This window comes from Pseudophryne corroboree, chromosome 12 (genome assembly GCF_028390025.1).
Source record: "Pseudophryne corroboree isolate aPseCor3 chromosome 12, aPseCor3.hap2, whole genome shotgun sequence".
Lineage (NCBI taxonomy): Eukaryota > Metazoa > Chordata > Amphibia > Anura > Myobatrachidae > Pseudophryne > Pseudophryne corroboree.
This window is the reverse complement of record NC_086455.1, coordinates 159,705,685-159,729,267: the sequence shown is the minus strand read 5'-3', so window position 1 is coordinate 159,729,267 and position 23,583 is coordinate 159,705,685. Positions and strand designations below refer to the sequence as shown.

The following is a 23,583-nucleotide window of genomic DNA, read 5'->3' as shown; positions in this document are numbered from 1 at the left end:
ATTTCCACAGCTCAGTGCCAGTCTACGTGTGTCAGGGGTCTGCATGTGTCTTTGTGGTTATTGTCCGCTCCAGAGACAGAAGACTGCTTTCCAAACAGCTGCCAAGCTCTGTGCTGCCGCTTCAGGCGGGTCATATTGGGTTTTGGAGAAACCTAATGCCAGTGTGAGAGAGAGATCACAGGTATCAGGGTGGGCTCACTATCTGACTGATCACATGTATCAGTGCTGGTCAGAGATCACATGTATCAGTGCTGGTACACTATCTGGCAGAGAGACCACAGGTATCAGTGCTGGCTCACTATCTGACAGATCACATGAATCAGTGTTGGTACATTATCTGGCAGAGAGACCACAGGTATCAGTTGGGGCTCACTAGCAGAGATCACATGTATCAGTGCTGGTACACTATCTGGCAGAGAGATCACAGGTATCAGTGCTGGTACACTATCTGGCAGAGAGATCACAGGTATCAGTGCTGGTACACTATCTGGCAGAGAGATCACAGGTATCAGTGCTGGTACACTATCTGGCAGAGAGATCACAGGTATCAGTGCTGGTACACTATCTGGCAGAGAGATCACAGGTATCAGTGCTGGTACACTATCTGGCAGAGAGATCACAGGTATCAGTGCTGGTACACTATCTGGCAGAGAGATCACAGGTATCAGTGCTGGTACACTATCTGACAGAGAGATCACAGGTATCAGTGCTGGTACACTATCTGACAGAGAGATCACAGGTATCAGTGCTGGTACACTATCTGACAGAGAGATCACATGTATCAGTGTTGGCTCACTATCTGGCAGAGAGATCACAGGAATCAGTGCTGGCTCACTATCTGGCAGAGAGATCACATGTATCAGTGCTGGCACACTATCTGGCAGAGAGATCACATGTATCAGTGCTGGCACACTATCTGGCAGAGAGATCACATGTATCAGTGCTGGTACACTATCTGGCAGATCACATGTATCAGTTCTGGTACACTATCTGGCAGATCACATGTATCAGTGCTGGCTCACTATCTGACAGATCACATGTATCAGTGCTGGTACACTATCTGACAGATCACATGTATCAGTGCTGGCTCACTATCTGACAGATCACATGTATCAGTGCTGGTACACTATCTGGCAGAGAGATCACAGGAATCAGTGTTTGCTCACTATCTGACAGAGATCACATGTATCAGTGCTGGCTCGCTGTCTGTCAGAGAGGAAGAGATCACAAGTATCCATGCTTGATCACTTTCTGTCAGCGGGCAAGAGATCACCACTATCAGTGTTTGCTCACTATCTGGCAGGGAGATCACAGGTAACAGTGCTAGCTCACTATCTAGCAGATTGAGAGATCACAGCTATCAGCGCTGGCTCATTGTCTGACAGCGAGAGAGAGAGCACAGGTATCTGTGATAGCTTCATATTTGGAGGTGTGCATAAAGCTATCACTACATGCTTACAGGCATATAGGCTGGTGCAAGCGTGCCTTATTGATAACGATCAGTACAAACCAAGTGCACGGACAGCTAGATGCCTACAACTGTGTATAAGAGCCACGTATTTCATTGTACACAACGTAGGACATCTAAGACCAAACTGTGTTCATTTACTGTAACTTAACAGATGTGGATGGACACTGTCCTGATATCTTTGTACCTGGCAAGAAGAGCATGGCACATGGACATTCTCAACTCTGAGGAGGATTCACCATGGCTGCTCCACCTGAGCTTCCTGCAGCTGGTGTTAGCAGTGGTGCTGGTGGAGCCTTGATCTTTAGCACAAATGGCCAGTCAGAGAAGGAGATTCAGGCTATGCTTAGAGCCAGGAAACTGGTTTTAGCCAAAAATGGAAAACCTACTGTATGATGTGAGAGACTCGGACAATTGACAAAAGTTTAGACTTTAAAGTGCCTACACTCCTTCAGCACCAACGTGTTACCAGTGCCCCCGAACGGAAGAACAGGATTTAGCGTAAGCACAAAATCCAACTTCCTATGGGCAAGGACTGCTCTCTACGCTTAGATGATACAGGACAGTGGCCTCAGCGTCCTGGGGTACCTACCTCATGCTCGGGTTCCATGTGCAGCAGATCTGCGAGAGGTAGGATGGCCGGTCTCCCATGCGCACACTGGAACGGGAGAGAGCATCGTGCCAGGGAATGTACCAGGTGCCTGCACTCGTCCAAGCTGAGGGGATCATTAAACTTCACCGCCCCTGCCAAGCACAAACCGGAAATACACAGGGGGAAGTTACACGCGTTTCGCCAGTTCTTTTTGAAGTCTGAAGTATATTTATTCCTTATATGTAGTCTGCATGCAATTCTACTTATATAAGCGATGGTTAAGAATCTACCGATATAATAAAAGGTTTTATATTACAGGCTTAATAACATTGATTCCAGTGTCAGGGCTTCACCCAAGTGCCATACATTCTTATAGAGCAGCCAAAGCGGTATAAGTCTATCCCAGGAACACAATGCAACTGAGATGGTATAACAAGGCCCTCACCATGACAGGCCTGTGACGCCAGCACACGGAGGACAGTCCCTGGGAGAGTTCCTGGTCCGGCCCCTGGGACCTGCAACAGCTGGGCAAAAGAGGTCGGTGACAAATCAGAATACCCCTGTCCCCAATAAACATCTGCATACCACTCTGACCACCCAAACAATCAGTATATAAACTGAGCCAATACCCCCCCGCCCAGTATAAACCAACCAACCTCCTCCCTACTAGTATATATAGATCCAAGACCAGTCATCTTCATACATACAATCACCCCCAATGACTGTCTTACAGTGCTGCACCCACAACTTACCTGCACTTGCTCCTGCAGAAGCTCCTGAGGTGAAGAGAAGAAAGTAGGCATGTTAGCTCCACCAAACCCAGATCCACCAGTGCCCTCAAAGCAGCTCGCCCTACGCCCCTATAGAGCACCCATTGACCATATGTTTATAGAGCGCAGTATTAGTGATCAGCTCTGGAGTGCTGCGTGGACTCGATTTACGTGAGGTGCATTTGTTACTTTATTCAGAAGGAAATTCACCTCTACTATTTTTTTGGCTACTGTGGTCCTCCCACGATGAGTTTCGCTGGCTTCTTTCTCCACAAAACACAGGGGGATCTCGCCCACTAGCACGTGGTTGCTTCCGGAGTCGGGAAACGTGAGGGATAGCCCGACTCTCTCCAGCATTCCAGCGCGGCTCCTGCACATTAAGAGCAGCAAGTTAAGAGACAGGTGGGGACAGATCTCCTGGCTGACAAAGCGCTGAGCTGAATATAGGCAGACACGGAGAGACTGCGTCAGATAAGGGTGGTGCTTACAGAAGATGTCCCGGTTTTACCTGAGGAGACGGGATTGTTCCTCTGTAATGTCCAGCTGTAAAGGAGGGTTCACCACTGAGACCTTAAGACGTCGCTCGCAGTCTTCTTCTGAAGGCTGAAGAGAGTCTATTGGACAGAGGGAAGAGTGATGCGTCCTTACAGGCGTCAGTCGGCCACTATCAGGGGCTCATAGGTTACAAAGACGTTACCTGCAATTAGCTGCTCCAGCCGGACGCGTTCGTGGGCTGCATGCTGGTCCACTAATACCAGGAGATTGCCACCTATGGATGAGAGTTATTGACAAAAGTCTCAGCAATGGACCATCCAGGCTCATTACCCTACAATAATATATCCAGTAATGATTATCTGAGAAGGCTGATGGGTCGGGAAGCCTGGAGAACACAGGAAGTCACGTTTGGAACATGTCTAATGATTGGAGAGTAGTAGATGATAGAAAGTGTCTGTACTATGAATAATTAACCAGACAAGATGCCAATTTAATCTTCCATCTTATTATGTATTGTTAGTATCTTCTTGGCTCAGATCAGCACCATAAAGACATCATGTTCCAGTAAATTCTGTAGCGGCAGCCCGGGGTTCTCCCAATGTGGAAGGTCTGAGGGCAGGATATCCTGATGGACTAGCAGCAATAGTTTAACAATCTACATAGAAGTTTTCCTATACATTTAGAGGTTCTGTACTTCTAGACAAGTGAATGTTTGTTATACACAGAACCTCGAAATCCATCTGATGATATATGTCCTTTGTGGGGGCTGCAGTATTTCTTTGTTGGCCTGGAGCGGACGTGTGAAGAGCGGCAATACAACAAACGCATAAAACGCGCACAATACGCAGCACACACCTGCTTTACCATCTATCTGTTCTGCCTGTGTATCCATCAAACATGCGATGAACTTGTTGTCTACTTGCTGTAGAACCTGCAGGAGACACAAATGTTCCATCATCAAGGCAAGGATGAGGCGCTCATCGTTGCGTCATTCATCAAATGAAATTGTGGTCCATATCATAAACACACTGAAGGCTGGCGCTATGATACATGTAGTGAGAGACAAGAAAGAGACCTGGGTTGACCGCTGAGCTGTGATGAGCTCAGGGTAATGCTGGACCTTGTTGTGGGGGGTCAAGTAACAAAGTCTTGTGCTACTTCTAGGTGGTGAGCACTGAGCACATCTTCTTGCTGGGCTGCGGTGACCAGGTAGCTCTGGCTGGTTGCATCCTATGCGCTCACACACAAACCATGATAGACATTGAAAGATGTTAGAGACTACCGCTATCACGCAGTTAAGCACATTGATGCAGATGAATAAACTCAACATCCCTCAACACGAGGGAGAGAGAGCAGACGCACCCTGTCATATAATCCGGACATTCAGTTTGCAGTTGCATTTCCAGCACTCATTGCGCAATCACCGTTCAAGTTAAATTTCTTACGCTTTGTACGTCCGGTCACTTACTTTTATTCAATAACAAAAATATATAAAAATAGCACCACAGTGTACATACAATGGGGGTCATTCCGACCTGATCGCATGCTAGCTATTTTTTGCAGTGCAGCGTTGAGATCAAAACTCGGCAAAACTGCGCATGCGTATGAGCCGCAATGCGCAGGCGAGTCATATGGCTACAAAGCGGATCAGTGCTGGGCGATGGATTTAACGAAGAATCCATTCGCACAGCCGCTCGCAAGAAGATTGACAGGAAGAAGGCGTTTGTGGGTGTCAACTGACCGTTTGCAGGGAGTGGTTGGAAAAACGCAGGCGTGTCCAAGCGTTTGCAGGGCGGGTGTCTGATGTCAATTCCGGGTCCGGACAGGCTGAAGTGATCGCAGCGGCTGAGTAAGTTCAGACCTACTCAGAAATTGCACAAAACTTTTTTGTACCACTCGGCTGCACAGGCGTTCGCACACTTGCAAAGCGAAAATACACTCCCCCATAAGTGGCGACTATCTGATCGCAGCGCTGCAAAAAATAGCTAGCGAGTGATCAACTCGAAATGACCCCCAATGTACTTAACGTAACAAGAGAAATCCACAGTTATGTACCGAGCGCTAACACTTGTGATCTGATCTGAGGCCAGCACTTGTTAGGAAATGTTACACCTTTCCATTCACTGATTATTTTTTGAACTGTCAAAGTGCATTTAGTAGGATCAGAGATTTCACAAGAAATATCCACAGTAATGTTGTATGTATGAAACCGTGTGAGTGGTTGCAGAATTGTCATAATGTGTGTTTTGCAAACCAAACAAATGGTTAAGAACATTGGTGTTAATGTATTTGACATAAGCTTGGCGTAAACGGGTACATAAAGTAGACTTTACTATATGGGGCAGCACGGATGGAGTAATGGTTAGTATTACTGCCTCACAGCACTGCGTCATGGGCTCCATCCCACCGTGGCTCTAACTGTGTGGAGTTTGTATATTCTCCCCGTTCTTGCATGGGTTTCCTCTGGATACTCCGGTTTTCTCCCACAATCCAAAAATATACTGGTAGGTTAATTGGCTCACAACAAAATTACCCCTAGCATGAATGTGTGCGCGTATACATGTGGTAGGGACTATAGATTGTAAGCTCCACTGGGGCAGGGACTGAAGTGAATGGCCAAATACTCTCTGTAAGGCACTGCGGAATATGTGTGCGCTATATAAATAACTGGTAATAAATAATATTGTGTAATCTGCGATGCAGAAAACCGACACATGGGCACCAATTCGCTATTGGCGCTTTCTTAAGGTGTAAATTACAGCCAATCCACGTCAGTCCTTCAGGCCCCCTGTGATTTACTTCTGTCACCCTCACGGAGGTCACTAGCCCCATTGTACAGATCCACGCTCCTGTCCTGTAGAACTGAATCAGTCTTCCCCATACACCTAATTCCCGGAATCCATCACTGAGCAATACCGCCTTCAGTCCCACGTTCCAGGCTGCTGCCTACCTTCACTGTGTGAATCATTTCCTTGGTAAAGCGATACGGGTATAATATATTGTGTATCTTCACAGCAAGAGCGTCCGCGTTTCCACTGCTCACATCCACCGCCACCTGCCATGGAGAAAACCAGAAACAGTAACCTACAGGGAGAACGCACACTGGGGCTAGTTCAGATGAGGTTGGAGGTGCTGTCACTTCCTTGGAAGCGGCAGTGATAGCGCTGTACGGTGATGCAGCAGGAGGCGTCTGTTACATGCAGACGTCTCCTGCTGCGGTAGTGATCCGGGCTGTATTCTAGAATCACTGACTCACCATGGGGACATACAAGCCGCCAGTCAGGACAGAGATCCCTGGCCACTTCGCCACCCCGTCCTTAAAAAAGGCATCAGACTGTCAGTGATTGACAGTCTGCGGCCGTCCTGCTTCCTACATTGCAGGACCTGTTCGCACATACACAAAACGGGTTCTGCGCATGCGCAAAGTACAGAACATCATTAATTTGCGCATCAGGACGCAGATTCAAGGGGATCTTACTAGCCCTTCACTGACTCCCCTTCCCCTTCAGAATCCATTTCAAGCTTCTCACACTCACAAAGCGCTCACCCACTCCTCTCCCATCTACGTCTCTGACCTTATCTCCCTTTACACTCCCACCCGTCCTCTTCGCTCTGCTAATGCACGCCACCTCTCCTGCCTACTGATTACTTCCTCCCACTCCTACCTCCAAGATTTTCCACGTGCTGCACCACTTCTCTGGAATTCTCTACCTCTCCCCCTCAGACTTTCCACCTCTTTACAAAACTTAAAATGGGCTCTCAGGACACACTTCTTCACCAAACCCAGCCAAATCTCATCCTAAGCCTTCTGTGGCCCATGCTCACTGTCTACCTCATCTGTGTCACCCCTGTCTGTGTGCCCCTCCCATTTAGAATGTAAGCTCTCACTAGCAGGGCCCTCTTCCCTCATGTGCTTTTACGTCTCTGACTTAACCTATCTTCTTTTTAATACTCCCTTTGATGGCACCAAATCCCTCGGTTTTCTGCCGCACTAATACTTATTTCAGTGCTGTTTACTGATGCAGATACGTTTATATACCCTGTACTTGTCCTATATTGTATTGAGCTGTAAGTCACTGTCTTCATGTTTTGCTTATTTGCTTACTCTGTAATTGGGCGCTGCGGACCCCTTGTGGCGCCATATAAATAAATGATAATATAAATGAGGGCCAATATCAGGAACTAGTTTGGTCTGTTACACATACAACGGACAGGACACGTCTGTAGGGAACATACATTGAACCCTCTGACAGAACACAAATATGCCTGTCCTATCATCAGCCTCTAGCAGACGTCTTCACTACAGGGGTCAGTATATAATGACGTCGTCAATCACGTCAACATAAAAATGTCAACACAGTAACCATGTTGACATGTTCATCATTTCAACATATCGACACTATCTGACAGAATGTAAACAATGCCTTTTGCATATAAGCCTAACCCCAAGTCATCATTTCATGTCAAATTTTAGCCACGTCGACACCATAACTGTCAACGGTGACCATAATTATATTACTGAATAGCATGCTACAATATAAACAAATGCCAAGATCTTTTTCCGCTGAGTTAAATGTGCATTTCACATGTGCAAGGTAATTAGGTTACAGCTCCATCCACACGGTAGTCATACTACACTGCTGTACGGACCATCCCAGCGCCATATATTTCATGTAAGGATTGTGTGTAAGTATAAGACTCTGGCTGTACGCTGGCTGCAACATTTCCCATTAGCTTGATTTGTTCCTTGGTAGAACATATCAATAACTGTTTTTGCAAGAACTAGGACAAAGGCCCTCATTCCGAGTTGATCGCTAGCTGCCGTCGTTCGCTGCGTAGCGATCATTTAAAAAAACGTCAAAACTACGCATGCGTATGAGCCGCAATGCGCACGCACATCGTCTGGGCACAAAGAGCATCGCTGTTTTGCACTGCTTCTAGCGACGATTCCATTCGCACAGCCGAGCGCAAGGAGAATGACAGGAAGAGGGCGTTTATGGGTGTCAACTGACCGATTTCTGGGAGTGTTTGGAAAAACGCAGGCGTGTCCAGGAGTTTGCTGGGCGGGTATCTGACGTCAATACCGGGACCTTCGTCGCAGCAATCATCGCACAGGATAAGTAACTACAGGGCTGGTCTTGTTTTGCACAAAATGTTTTTGTACCGCTCGGCTGCACAGGCGTTCGCACTCGGAATGAGGGCCAATAATCTAAGCACATGCAAATTGTAGGCCTGGTTACAATTCTGTGCTGTGGGGAGGTCCCACACGTGTGCAAAACCAGGCTGGACGAGCCACAAGTCCCACTGTTAATGAATCACTTCATCTCTCTCTATATATATTGTTTTGTTGTCTGATACACACGTTAGCAAGTAACAAGCATCCAATGTTACAGTATTAGCTCAATGTACTTTCTGTTCAGTAAAAGACGTCTCGGTCTATAAAGAAGGATCTCTGTAAATAACCCATATATAATAGTTGCACAGCTTACCAGGGGAGGTCGCACAAACACTGGGTTTTTCCATTCCGAGTACAGAGACTGCAAGGGACCGTTACCTGCAGAGGAAGAAACAGTTCCTATATTGTGTATGACACTGAATGCAAAGTATTGGGATACAGTGCTGTCCCTACCTCCTCCGTGCTCTACAGGGCCTCTCTCTGCTCTGGGCAGGGATGGTATGACGACCTCGCTCCTAAAAGGGTAACACTGGTACTGACACCCTAAACCGATGAGAGCTGGAGATCATTCAAAGGCTCAATGAGCAATATAAACTAATTTATATTTCTCTATCGTCCTAAGTGGATGCTGGGGTTCCTGAAAGGACCATGGGGAATAGCGGCTCCGCAGGAGACAGGGCACAAAAGTAAAGCTTTTACAGGTCAGGTGGTGTGTACTGGCTCCTCCCCCTATGACCCTCCTCCAGACTCCAGTTAGATTTTTGTGCCCGGCCGAGAAGGGTGCAATTCTAGGTGGCTCTCATAAAGAGCTGCTTAGAGAGTTTAGCTTAGGTTTTTTATTTTACAGTGATTCCTGCTGGCAACAGGATCACTGCAACGAGGGACAGAGGGGAGAAGAAGTGAACTCACCTGCGTGCAGGATGGATTGGCTTCTTGGCTACTGGACATGAAGCTCCAGAGGGACGATCACAGGTACAGCCTGGATGGTCACCGGAGCCACGCCGCCGGCCCCCTCACAGATGCTGAAGCAAGAAGAGGTCCAGAATCGGCGGCTGAAGACTCCTGCAGTCTTCTTAAGGTAGCGCACAGCACTGCAGCTGTGCGCCATTTTCCTCTCAGCACACTTCACACGGCAGTCACTGAGGGTGCAGGGCGCTGGGGGGGGGGGCGCCCTGGGAGGCAAATGAAAACCTTTAAAAAGGCTAAAAATACCTCACATATAGCCCCAGAGGCTATATGGAGATATTTACCCCTGCCTAAATGTACTAAATAGCGGGAGACGAGCCCGCCGAAAAAGGGGCGGGGCCTATCTCCTCAGCACACGGCGCCATTTTCTGTCACAGCTCCGCTGGTCAGGAAGGCTCCCAGGTCTCTCCCCTGCACTGCACTACAGAAACAGGGTATAACAGAGAGGGGGGGCAAAATAAATGGCAATATATTAATATAAAAGCAGCTATAAGGGAGCACTTAATCATAAGGCTATCCCTGTCATATATAGCGCTTTTTGGTGTGTGCTGGCAGACTCTCCCTCTGTCTCCCCAAAGGGCTAGTGGGTCCTGTCTTCGTATAGAGCATTCCCTGTGTGTCTGCTGTGTGTCGGTACGTGTGTGTCGACATGTATGAGGACGTTATTGGTGTGGAGGCGGAGCAATTGCCAAATATGAGGATGTCACCTCCTAGGGGGTCGACACCAGAATGGATGCCTTTATTTGTGGAATTACGGGATAGCGTCAACTCGCTTAAGCAGTCGTTTGCCGACATGAGGCGGCCGGACACTCAATTAGTGCCTGTCCAGGCGCCTCAAACACCGTCAGGGGCTGTAAAACGCCCCTTGCCTCAGTCGGTCGACACAGACCCAGACACAGGCACTGATTCCGGTGGTGAAGGTGACGAATCAACCGTATTTTCCAGTAGGGCCACACGTTATATGATTTTGGCAATAAAGGAGATGTTACATTTAGCTGATACTACAGGTACCACTAAACAGGGTATTATGTGGGGTGTGAAAAAACTACCAGTAGTTTTTACCGAATCAGAAGAATTAAATGACGTGTGTGATGAAGCGTGGGGTGCCCCGATAAAAAACTGCTAATTTCAAAGAAGTTATTGGCTTTATACCCTTTCCCGCCAGAGGTTAGGGAGCGCTGGGAAACACCTCCTAGGGTGGACAAAGCGCTAACACGCTTATCAAAACAAGTGGCGTTACCCTCTCCTGAGACGGCCGCACTTAAAGATCCATCAGATAGGAGGATGGAAAATATCCAAAAAGGTATATACACACATGCAGGTGTTATACTGCGACCAGCTATTGCGACTGCCTGGATGTGCAGTGCTGGGGTAGTTTGGTCAGAGTCCCTGATCGAAAATATTGATACCCTGGACAGGGACAATATTTTACTGTCGTTAGAACAAATAAAGGATGCATTTCTTTATATGCGTGATGCACAGAGAGATATCTGCACACTGGCATCACGGGTAAGTGCTATGTCCATTTCGGCCAGAAGAGCTTTATGGACACGACAGTGGACAGGCGATGCGTAGAGGAGTTATTTGGGGTCGGTCTATCGGATTTGGTGGCCACGGCTACGGCCGGGAAATCCACCTTTCTACCTCAAGTCACTCCCCAACAGAAAAAGGCACCGACCTTTCAACCGCAGCCCTTTCGTTCCTTTAAAAATAAGAGAGCAAAGGGCTATTCATATCTGCCACGAGGCAGAGGACAAGGGAAGAGACAGCAACAGGCAGCTCCTTCCCAGGAACAGAAGCCCTCCCCGGCTTCTACAAAAGCCTCAGCATGACGCTGGGGCTTCGCAAGCGGACTCGGGGGCAGTAGGCGGTCGTCTCAAGAATTACAGCGCGCAGTGGGCTCACTCGCAGGTAAATCCCTGGATCCTGCAGATAATATCTCAGGGGTACAGGTTGAAATTAGAGACAGAGCCACCTCGCCGTTTCCTGAAGTCTGCTTTACCAACGTCCCCCTCAGAAAGGGAGACGGTTTTGGAAGCCATTCACAAGCTGTATTCTCAGCAGGTGATAGTCAAGGTACCTCTTCTACAACAAGGGAAGGGGTATTATTCCACTCGTTTTGTGGTACCGAAGCCGGATGGCTCGGTAAGGCCTATTCTAAATCTGAAGTCCTTGAACCTGTACATAAAGAAGTTCAAGTTCAAGATGGAGTCACTCAGAGCAGTGATAGCGAACCTGGAAGAAGGGGACTTTATGGTATCCTTGGACATCAAGGATGCGTATCTCCACGTTCCAATTACCCCTCACACCAGGGGTACCTCAGGTTCGTTGTACAAAACTGTCACTATCAGTTTCAGACGCTGCCGTTTGGTTTGTCCACGGCACCTCGGGTCTTTACAAAGGTAATGGCCGAGATAATATTTCTTCTTCGAAGAAAAGGCGTATTAATTATCCCATACTTGGACGATCTCCTAATAAGGGCAAGGTCCAGAGAACAGCTAGAGATGGGTTTAGCACTATCTCAAGAGGTGCTAAAGCAGCACGGATGGATTCTGAATATTCCAAAATCCCAATTAATGCCGACAACTCGTCTGCTGTTCCTGGGGATGATTCTGGACACAGTTCAGAAAAAGGTTTTTCTTCCCGAAGAAAAAGCCAAGGAGTTATCTGACCTGGTCAGGAACCTCCTAAAACCAGGAAAGGTGTCTGTACATCAATGCACAAGAGTCCTGGGAAAAAATGGTAGCTTCTTACGAAGCAATCCCTTTCGGCGATTCCATGCAAAGGGATCTGTTGGACAAATGGTCAGGGTCGCATCTTCAGATGCACCTGCGGATAACCCTGTCGCCGAGGACAAGGGTATCCCTTCTGTGGTGGTTGCAGGAGGCTCATCTATTGGAGGGCCGCAGATTCGGCATGCAGGATTGGATCCTGGTGACCACGGATGCCAGCCGGAGAGACTGGGGAGCAGTCACACAGGGAAGAAATTTCCAGGGAGTGTGGTCGAGCCTGAAAAAGTCTCTTCACATAAGCATTCTGGAACTAAGAGCAATCTACAATGCTCTAAGCCAGGCGGAACCTCTGCTTCAAGGAAGACCGGTGTTGATCCAGTCGGACAACATCACGGCAGTCGCCCATGTAAACAGACAGGGCGGCACAAGAAGCAGGAGGGCAATGGCAGAAGCTGCCAGGATCCTTCGCTGGGCGGAGAATCACGTGATAGCACTGTCAGCAGTATTCATCCCGGGCGTGGACAACTGGGAAGCAGACTTCCTCAGCAGACACGATCTTCACCCGGGAGAGTGGGGACTTCATCCAGAAGTTTTCCACATGCTATTAAACCGTTGGGTAAAACCAATGGTGGACATGATGGCGTCTCGCCTCAACAAAACACTGGACAGGTATTGCGCCAGGTCAAGAGATCCGCAGGCAATAGCTGTGGACGCGCTGGTAACACCTTGGGTGTACCAGTCGGTATATGTGTTTCCTCCTCTGCCTCTCATACCAAAGGTATTGAGGATTATACGGCAAAGAGGAGTAAGACTAGTGGCTCCGGATTGGCCAAGAAGGACTTGGTACCCGGAACTTCAAGAGATGGTCACGGACGATCCGTGGCCTCTACTTCTGAGAAGGGACCTGCTTCAGCAGGGTCCTTGTCTTTTTCAAGACTTACCGCGGCTGCGTTTGACGGCATGGCGTTTGAATGCCAGATCCTAAAAGGAAAAGGCATTCCAGAAGAAGTCATTCCTACCTTGATAAAGGCAAGGAAGGAAGTCACCGCGAAGCATTATCGCCGTATTTGGCGAAAATATGTTGCGTGGTGCGAGCAGCGGAGTGCTCCGATGGAGGAATTTCAACTGGGTCGTTTTCCTACATTTCCTGCAATCAGGATTGTCTATGGGTCTCAAATTGGGATCTATTAAGGTTCAAATTTCGGCCCTATCACTATTCTTCCAAAAAGAATTGGCCTCAGTCCCTGAGGTCCAGATTTTTATCAAAGGAGTACTGCATATACAGCCTCCTGTGGTGCCTAAGGTGGCACCGTGGGATCTAAATGTAGTTTTAGATTTCCTCAAATCCAATTGGTTTGAACCACTAAAGAATGTGGATTTGAAATATCTCACATGGAAAGTGACTATGTTACTGGCCCTGGCTTCGGCCGGGAGAGTATCTGAACTGGCGGCTTTGTTTTATAAAAGCCCTTATTTAATTTTCCATTCGACATAGGGCAGAGCTGCGGACGCGTCCGCATTTTCTCCCTAAGGTGGTATCAGCGTTTCACCTGAACCAGCCTATTGTAGTGCCTGCGGCTACAGACGACTTGAAGGACTCCAAGTTGTTGGACGTTGTCAGAGCCTTAAAAATATACATTTAAAGGACGGCTGGAGTCAGAAAATCTGACTCGCTGTTTATACTGTATGCACCCAACAAGTTGGGTGCACCTGCTTCTAAGCAGTCGATTGCTCGTTGGATTTGTAACAAAATTCAACTTGTACATTCTGTGGCAGGCCTGCCACAGCCTAAATCTGTTAAGGCCCATTCCGCAAGGAAGGTGGGCTCATCTTGGGCGGCTGCCCGAGGGGTCTCGGCATTACAACTCTGCCGAGCAGCTACGTGGTCAGGGGAGAACACGTTTGTAAATTTTTACAAATTTGATACCCTGGCAAAGGAGGACCTGGAGTTCTCTCATTCGGTGCTGCAGAGTCATCCGCACTCTCCCGCCCGTTTGGGAGCTTTGGTATAATCCCCATGGTCCTTTCAGGAACCCCAGCATCCACTTAGGACGATAGAGAAAATAAGAATTTACTTACCGATAATTCTATTTCTCGGAGTCCGTAGTGGATGCTGGGCGCCCATCCCAAGTGCGGATTATCTGCAATACTTGTACATAGTTATTGTTAACTAATTCGGGTTATTGTTTAGGAAGCCATCTTTCAGAGGCTCCTCTGTTATCATACTGTTAACTGGGTTTAGATCACAAGTTGTACGGTGTGATTGGTGTGGCTGGTATGAGTCTTACCCGGGATTCAAAATCCTCCCTTATTGTGTACGCTCGTCCGGGCACAGTACCTAACTGGAGTCTGGAGGAGGGTCATAGGGGGAGGAGCCAGTACACACCACCTGACCTGTAAAAGCTTTACTTTTGTGCCCTGTCTCCTGCGGAGCCGCTATTCCCCATGGTCCTTTCAGGAACCCCAGCATCCACTACGGACTCCGAGAAATAGAATTATCGGTAAGTAAATTCTTATTATATATATATATATATATATATATATATATCATTATAATATAGGAAATATATCAATCTAATCTCATGTCCCACTGCAGGTGTGTGCGATGGGCAGAATAGAGTGTGGGCCCACAACATTCAACTCAGTAAATGAAATCATCTTCTACTTCAGCCATCATGTGAGATTGGAACGGGAAGGCTGTCCGATTTACTTATTCCACAATTAACATAAATCTCACTTTATCCCAATAATCTAGGTCACAGGTTCTCAAACTCGGTCCTCAGGACCCCACACGGTTCATGTTTTGCAGGTCACTTGTAGATTTTTTAAAATGTGACAGTTGGTGACACACAGAGCAGCTGATGGGTGACCTGGAAAACGTGAACCGTGTGGGGCCCTGAGGACCGAGTTTGAAAACCACTGATCTAGGTCAATATATCTACAACTGAAATGAGAAAGCTCATCTCTGATTGATGTTATAAAGATGTGTCCTCATACATCTTGCCTCAATACACCATGCAGCGTGTAACTCAGCATCGGGCGTCTAATTTTGCAGAAAATGTGTCTTATTCGCATCGCTATGCAAATAAGACGCACACGCAGATTCTGCTGATTAAAAAGATATGCGCCATGCCAATAATCTGTTTGTGTCTGTATCTGCATATGTAACGGTAGGTTACAGTGCTTTCCTAGAAAACACTGTTGCGTAGCATTACGTATGCAGATACAGCCGCGGTCACACACAGAATATAGGCATGTCGCATATCATTCTAATCCACAAAAGCGGCTTGTGCGTCCTATTCGCATCATTTTGCGAATCAGGGCCGAATTAAATTAGCGTCAAAATCTGTGTAATGTACTGCAATTGCCATTTTTGCAGCTTTTATGCCGCAAAAACATGCTTTACGTGGGTATGCGCTCTCTTGCAATTCGCTTATTCAATTGCAAAATCGCGAAAAACAGGATTACCGAGAAAATTCATGCCAGCAGTGAACAGTGTAGGGGAAAATGGGTAAATCAGCCTGTACCCCAAAAAAAGCTAAACTAACATAGGGTAACAGTATAGAAGTCTATTAGTGGTCATAATTAAAGTATTTGGGGTGATTAAATTGGTCAAATGAATGCTATATGCATATATTTTTTTTTATGTGAAAAAATTATAGAGAGCAATGTTTTTCTGAAAAATAAGTGCTAAAATTAAATTCGGGGTACATAAAAATGGGTATAAGTATATATTTGGGTCATTTTAGGGGACTTTAAAGAAAAAAAAGTGGAAACTGACCGATTAATCCCACCTGCAAGTCTAAAAACACATGTCCAACTCCTAAAGCACCCCAATATACCTGTCCCAGACCTTGTCCGCCAATATCCATTATTTTGCACTTATTCACGCCAACAATGACATGTCATTATTTGGCAGTTAAAAAAACACACGTATTAATTAGTCATTCAGGGGTGTGTCCCAGGGGTTCTGAACCAAATCCCCACATCTTTAATTTAAAATAGGGATTTTCCCCAAGTTTATCGCCTGCTCAGAGGTGGTGAATTGAAATTTGCGGTATAATTACCTCAAATCCGTTTTCACCAGCAATTGAATAGGCGCTTTTTCGAGATTTGTGGTACGGCCAATTGAATTAGTCCCTGAGACGCATTTTAATGGAAAAAGTGGAATGAAAAGCCGATCGGCGCTACCAAGTCATGCCACGCATGGCGTGACCAGAAGGGCTGTTTAATGTGCAGGGGAAACAAGATGTGAGTGGACACATCGTATATATATTGATGTCTTCCATCAGTAAAGGGCTTTAAATGGTGGAAAACATAAACAAATTGCTAAAATATGGATATTATACTGGTCATGGGGTCTCTGTAAAGGTCAAAGGTAAAGGTGTGGGGGCAAATATTCTCTCACTGCACTGCCCTACAACTACCCCCATTGTGGCAATAACCACCGTGAACAATGTCTACATTTTACCTAAAATGATCAGGTGACTGGAGGAAGACCACCCCTGATCCTGCCTCTAACACAGACTAAGTTTCTCCCCAGGCTCAGTGAGTGGGTACGTACCATTATTGCACACTACATTCACAGACATATTAGATAAGTCTTTGGTGCATGCAGTCCTCCTGTCCACCGTGGGGGCGCTGTAACTGCTGAGTCCTGTGCTTGTGTTGATGAAGACGCTCCTCCCTAGAGACTCTTCGTAACACTGCAGCCACCTGGGTGCCTCTGTGGGACAGTCATCTGTGTGGAGCTCCTCTGCCCCAGCGTCACTGGATGGCCATTTCTGCTCACCGATTGGTGGACTGCTGTTAGTATTAATTACATTATTGCCCTGAGTAGCTGAGGGGAGTGGTGCACTTTGGTTCAGCAGTATGACCGATGGCTCAGCGGGAGTCATACTATTGACAGATAAGCCTCCAGTTGGTGTATCCATGGGGCAGGAAGCCACCTCCATCTCCTTCAGCTTGAACAGCTTTGCAGTCAATGAACTACGACATTTCGAACCACTCTGCTCTTTCAGATTTGAACTGACGTAATCAGATAGTGTCAAGGGGCTGACGTCCATCTCAGTGGACGCTTCCCCTGTGCCCACTGCTGGAGTCCGAGCCATGTCCTGCAGTGTGTTGGGTGGCAGATCTCTAACTGCACGACACGAGTCATCAGAATGATGCGTGCTGTTGGTTTCCATCTGCTCAGGTTCATCTGGGGGCCTCAGTTGCAGGCTGCCTCTGCCAGCAGGGTGATTGTCTGAGGTCGGGACCTTTTTGTAAAGTCTTCTGAATTTGTCCAATGAATCAAGGTTTGCAGCTGAATGCAGCTTTATAAGTTTTCGTTTATTTGGTCTCTCTGTGGTGAGGTTGTCACTTTTATATTTTAAAACAACGGGACCTTTAATTTCCTGGTGACTTTTTCTAAGTCTTAATACTGAAGGCGTAACATCTAAATCATTATGCTCTTCTTCAAAATCGTTCTCTGAGTTTCCCTTTGTCATTTTATTTCCAGCTGTTTCTGTATCACGGAGAGAACTGTTCTGGAACAGAATTGTCCTCCTAGTAACGTCCGTTGGTGGTGGAGTCTCTGAGATATTACGTTCAGGTTCTTCTGATAGAGCACTAAAACGTCTGCCAGAAACAGAGAATGGTCCGCTCTGACTGTGTTGTCCCTCTAAGCTCTCCTCATTGACAAGTCCACACGCCAAGACATTTCCTACCCAGGAATGAGGCCTTGCACTGTCAGCTGTCTCCTGGTTATTGTAGGCAGATGTTGCCGCGTGTTTGGCCTGATCCGCAGCTAAAGCCAGTACGTCACCTCCTTTTATCCCTTCCTCTATATGCTCTTCCTCAGTCCTTACATTCTGTTCATCTATCTTGCGATCCCCGGAATCCACGCGCAAAGTGGGACAGACAGATTTCCCTGTGCTGTCTCTGGGGCTCTGGTCATTATCTATGTCACTTGTGTCTCCAGCCCCCTGTGACTTGTGTGCGCTGACCAGGTTACTGCGACACACAGGCTTTGATTTCAGATGAGCATTCCAAGATGAAGCCAGCTCCTGATCCGCTTCGTGTTGAGAATCACGGCATGATAAGGAGAAATGGTGTCTCTGGTTAAATTCAGTTATCTCATCCTTTGAAGCCTCTGAAAACAGGTTCTCTCTCTGCAGAAAAGCCTTCACCCCTTGCTCAACGCCCAGCAAGATGTTGCTCCAGTCTTGGAATTCAATCAATGTTTTATCAGGCTGAAAGCAAACATCGTACTCATAGTAACCACACTGGATGTTTATTACAAAGATCCCATACAGATCGCAACTAGACCGGTGGCGGCCAGGACTGCCATTGGTTTTGCCCACCAGGCTGGTCTTTGGCCTGCATATTATACTTTCTTTCCTTAAAATAAAGTCAATAAGTTTGTGTAACCTTGTTCTCAGCACAAATCGGTTGTTAACATACAAAAACTGCATTGCCCTGTTGTAGTGCCCCTCCCGACTGATGAGCCCATTAATACTAAAACCGTTCAGCGCGTGCTGGACTTCTCTGAGGTTCCGAGATCTGCTCAGTCCATAGATTTGGCAAAAGCGAGACGATACGTCCTTGGTTTTTGGTAACTGGAGAACTATAGAATGAAGAACGTCGTTCTTCAGGGAAAAGGAGATGGATGGATTCACGAGAGACACGGCTTCCACTTTCTGTCGAATCCTTTCCAGTTCCAGCACCTGGTCTACACACTTTCTACGCACTGGCATATTATAAAACAGGTTATATAAAGTGACTGTGGTCCCTGGGCTGGGACGTTCGGTCACGGCTTCCTGCACTGCCCGTGGTTTTCCGTTCTGGAAGAGTTTAGTAAATGTTCTATCTGTATTCTTGTGCCTAGAACAGACTTCTACTACACTGCAGACATCGACCATGCTTGCAATGGCTTCTCCACGAAACCCATAAAACTTCAAGTTCTCTAAATCCTTTATTGAATGGCATTTGCTTGTAAAATACCTCACCCCCACCCTGTCCATGTCTTCCATGCACAGGCCGCAGCCATTGTCCACAACCTGGACTTTGAAAACCTCGAGGTCAACGCGCACAGCAACGCAGGAGGCATGAGCATCGGCGCTGTTCAGGAGGAGCTCTTCAACACACTGTCCAACCGAAGTAACGGCCACTCCGGAACGCAAACGGCCTCTGACTTCCTCTGTCAAGACTCGGATCATTGAAAACAACAGTAAACTATAATGCTGGACGGGAGAACAGACGTTGATGTGTCAAAACTTCTTGGAGGACATTACACCGTTCTCTTATCTTCACGGACTCGGCTCTTCTCTGTGGCATACAACTGAAGGAACAAACACAGACAACACAAATGACACTGTGACTATTAGAACATGTGATTATCGTTAAGTGCTGCTCTGTGAACCCCCAGTTCTTATGACATTAGCACTATGGAAGTGGCTGCAGGAATTAGCAAAAAAGTTAACCTATAATAGCACCTGTTACGCAGAAGAAGTATTAGGCACAACATAACATTGCTTGTTGTAATACATACTATAGTATGCAGTCATTATCACACAGGGTGGCAAAAATGACACATTAATCCTGAGTCTCATGTATCGTATTTCTGGTCTGTGTGTTACAGGCAGTGATATACAGTATACAGTACAGCAGGTCTGTGTGTTACAGGGAGGTATATACAGTATACAGTACAGCAGGTCTGTGTGTTACAGGGAGGTATATACAGTATACAGTACAGCAGGTCTGTGTGTTACAGGCAGTGATATACAGTATACAGTACAGCAGGTCTGTGTGTTACAGGCAGTGATATACAGTATACAGTACAGCAGGTCTGTGTGTTACAGGCAGTGATATACAGTATACAGTACAGCAGGTCTGTGTGTTACAGGCAGTGATATACAGTATACAGTACAGCAGGTCTGTGTGTTACAGGCAGTGATATACAGTATACAGTACAGCAGGTCTGTGTGTTACAGGGAGGTATATACAGTATACAGTACAGCAGGTCTGTGTGTTACAGGCAGTGATATACAGTATACAGTACAGCAGGTCTGTGTGTTACAGGGAGGTATATACAGTATACAGTACAGCAGGTCTGTGTGTTACAGGCAGTGATATACAGTATACAGTACAGCAGGTCTGTGTGTTACAGGGAGGTATATACAGTACAGCAGGTCTGTGTGTTACAGGCAGTGATATAGAGTATACAGTACAGCAGATCTGTGTGTTACAGGCAGTGATATACAGTACAGCAGGTCTGTGTGCTACAGGGAGGTATATACAGTACAGCAGGTCTATGTGTTACAGGCAGTGATATACAGTATACAGTACAGCAGGTCTGTGTGTTACAGGTAGTGATATACAGTATACAGTACAGCAGGTCTGTGTGTTACAGGTAGTGATATACAGTACAGCAGGTCTGTGTGCTACAGGGAGGTATATACAGTACAGCAGGTCTGTGTGTTACAGGCAGTGATATACAGTATACAGTACAGCAGGTCTGTGTGTTACAGGTAGTGATATACAGTACAGCAGGTCTGTGTGCTACAGGGAGGTATATACAGTACAGCAGGTCTATGTGTTACAGGCAGTGATATACAGTATACAGTACAGCAGGTCTGTGTGTTACAGGCAGTGATATACAGTATACAGTACAGCAGGTCTGTGTGTTACAGGCAGTGATATACAGTATACAGTACAGCAGGTCTGTGTGTTACAGGGAGGTATATACAGTACAGCAGGTCTGTGTGTTACAGACAGTGATATACAGTATACAGTACAGCAGGTCTGTGTGTTACAGGGAGGTATATACAGTATACAGTACAGCAGGTCTGTGTGTTACAGGCAGTGATATACAGTATACAGTACCGCAGGTCTGTGTGTTACAGGGAGGTATATACAGTACAGCAGGTCTGTGTGTTACAGGCAGTGATATAGAGTATACAGTACAGCAGATCTGTGTGTTACAGGCAGTGATATACAGTACAGCAGGTCTGTGTGTTACAGGGAGGTATATACAGTATACAGTACAGCAGGTCTGTGTGTTACAGGCAGTGATATACAGTATACAGTACAGCAGGTCTGTTTGTTACAGGCAGTGATATACAGTATACAGTACAGCAGGTCTGTGTGTTACAGGGAGGTATATACACAGTACAGCAGGTCTGTGTGTTACAAACAGTAATATACAGTATACAGTACAGCAGGTCTGTGTGTTACAGGCAGTGATATACAGTATACAGTACAGCAGATCTGTGTGTTACAGGGAGGTATATACAGTATACAGTACAGCAGGTCTGTGTGTTACAGGCAGTGATATACAGTATACAGTACAGCAGGTCTGTGTGTTACAGGCAGTGATATACAGTATACAGTACAGCAGGTCTGTGTGTTACAGGCAGTGATATACAGTATACAGTACAGCAGGTCTGTGTGTTACAGGCAGTGATATACAGTATACAGTACAGCAGGTCTGTGTGTTACAGGGAGGTATATACAGTATACAGTACAGCAGGTCTGTGTGTTACAGGCAGTGATATAAAGTATACAGTACAGCAGGTCTATGTGTTACAGGCAGTGAAATACAGTATACAGTACAGCAGGTCTATGTGTTACAGGCAGTGATATACAGTATACAGTACAGCAGGTCTGTGTGTTACAGGCAGTGATATACAGTATACAGTACAGCAGGTCTGTGTGTTATAGGGAGGTATATACAGTACAGCAGGTCTGTGTGTTACAGGGAGGTATATACAGTATACAGTACAGCAGGTCTGTGTGTTACAGGCAGTGATATACAGTATACAGTACAGCAGGTCTGTGTGTTACAGGGAGGTATATACAGTATACAGTACAGCAGGTCTGTGTGTTACAAGCAGTGATATACAGTATACAGTACAGCAGGTCTGTGTGTTACAGGCAGTGATATACAGTATACAGTACAGCAGGTCTGTGTGTTACAGGGAGGTATATACAGTATACAGTACAGCAGGTCTGTGTGTTACAGGCAGTGATATACAGTATACAGTACAGCAGGTCTGTGTGTTACAGGGAGGTATATACAGTATACAGTACAGCAGGTCTGTGTGTTACAGGCAGTGATATACAGTATACAGTACAGCAGGTCTGTGTGTTACAGGGAGGTATATACAGTATACAGTACAGCAGGTCTGTGTGTTACAGGCAGTGATATACAGTATACAGTACAGCAGGTCTGTGTGTTACAGGCAGTGATATACAGTATACAGTACAGCAGGTCTGTGTGTTACAGGCAGTGATATACAGTATACAGTACAGCAGGTCTGTGTGTTACAGGGAGGTATATACAGAATACAGTACAGCAGGTCTGTGTGTTACAGGCAGTGATTATACAGTATACAGTACAGCAGGTCTGTGTGTTACAGGGAGGTATATACAGTATACAGTACAGCAGGTCTGTGTGTTACAGGCAGTGATATACAGTATACAGTACAGCAGGTCTGTGTGTTACAGGGAGGTATATACAGTATACAGTACAGCAGGTCTGTGTGTTACAGGCAGTGATATACAGTATACAGTACAGCAGGTCTGTGTGTTACAGGGAGGTATATACAGTATACAGTACAGCAGGTCTGTGTGTTACAGGCAGTGATATACAGTATACAGTACAGCAGGTCTGTGTGTTACAGGCAGTGATTATACAGTATACAGTACAGCAGGTCTGTGTGTTACAGGCAGTGATATACAGTATACAGTACAGCAGGTCTGTGTGTTACAGGCAGTGATATACAGTATACAGTACAGCAGGTCTGTGTGTTACAGGCAGTGATTATACAGTATACAGTACAGCAGGTCTGTGTGTTACAGGGAGGTATATACAGTATACAGTACAGCAGGTCTGTGTGTTACAGGCAGTGATATACAGTATACAGTACAGCAGGTCTGTGTGTTACAGGCAGTGATTATACAGTATACAGTACAGCAGGTCTGTGTGTTACAGGGAGGTATATACAGTATACAGTACAGCAGGTCTGTGTGTTACAGGCAGTGATATACAGTATACAGTACAGCAGGTCTGTGTGTTACAGGCAGTGATTATACAGTATACAGTACAGCAGGTCTGTGTGTTACAGGGAGGTATATACAGTATACAGTACAGCAGGTCTGTGTGTTACAGACAGTGATATACAGTATACAGTACAGCAGGTCTGTGTGTTACAGGGAGGTATATACAGTACAGCAGGTCTGTGTGTTACAGGGAGGTATATACAGTATATCATCACCATGTATATATAGTAATACATAATTACAGTGATTACCAGGTCAGGTGGCCAGTGCCTCACACACAATCACCGCTGCTCCTGATACACAGGGGGCGGGACCGGGAGTCACATGACAACTTCCTG

General features: G+C 46.4%; 1 protein-coding gene across 4 annotated transcripts; it reads right to left on the bottom strand.

The window, feature by feature from the left end:
* Positions 1-11: 11 nt before the first annotated feature.
* On the bottom strand, positions 12-23,583 carry MLH3 (mutL homolog 3). Of its 4 annotated transcripts, XM_063948285.1 has the most exons (13): positions 23,497-23,583; positions 16,764-19,523; positions 8,955-9,044; positions 8,815-8,879; positions 6,276-6,380; positions 4,181-4,256; positions 3,528-3,599; positions 3,339-3,444; positions 3,041-3,200; positions 2,813-2,836; positions 2,506-2,584; positions 2,061-2,212; positions 12-152 (listed from the first exon to the last, which is right to left on the bottom strand). In XM_063948285.1, the coding sequence occupies exons 2-13, from the start codon at positions 19,399-19,401 to the stop codon at positions 12-14; spliced, it is 3,708 nt and encodes a 1,235-aa protein (XP_063804355.1). In that variant the 5' UTR covers positions 19,402-19,523; positions 23,497-23,583. The 4 variants fall into 4 exon arrangements, with proteins under 4 accessions (XP_063804355.1, XP_063804354.1, XP_063804356.1 ...); XM_063948284.1 differs by having other exon boundaries at positions 8,815-9,044; XM_063948286.1 differs by lacking the exon at positions 8,955-9,044.

Bases quoted from the DNA above. Each gene is read 5' to 3' on its own strand.
- MLH3 (XM_063948284.1), bottom strand. From the start codon at position 19,401: ATGATCCGAGTCTTGACAGAGGAAGTCAGAGGCCGTTTGCGTTCCGGA. The intron at 3,600-4,180 runs GTGTGTGCTGCG...TCTCATCCATAG, and splicing joins ACAGATAGATGGTAAAGCAG to GTGGCAATCTCCTGGTATTA. The intron at 3,201-3,338 runs GTAAAACCGGGA...CTTAATGTGCAG, and splicing joins GAACAATCCCGTCTCCTCAG to GAGCCGCGCTGGAATGCTGG.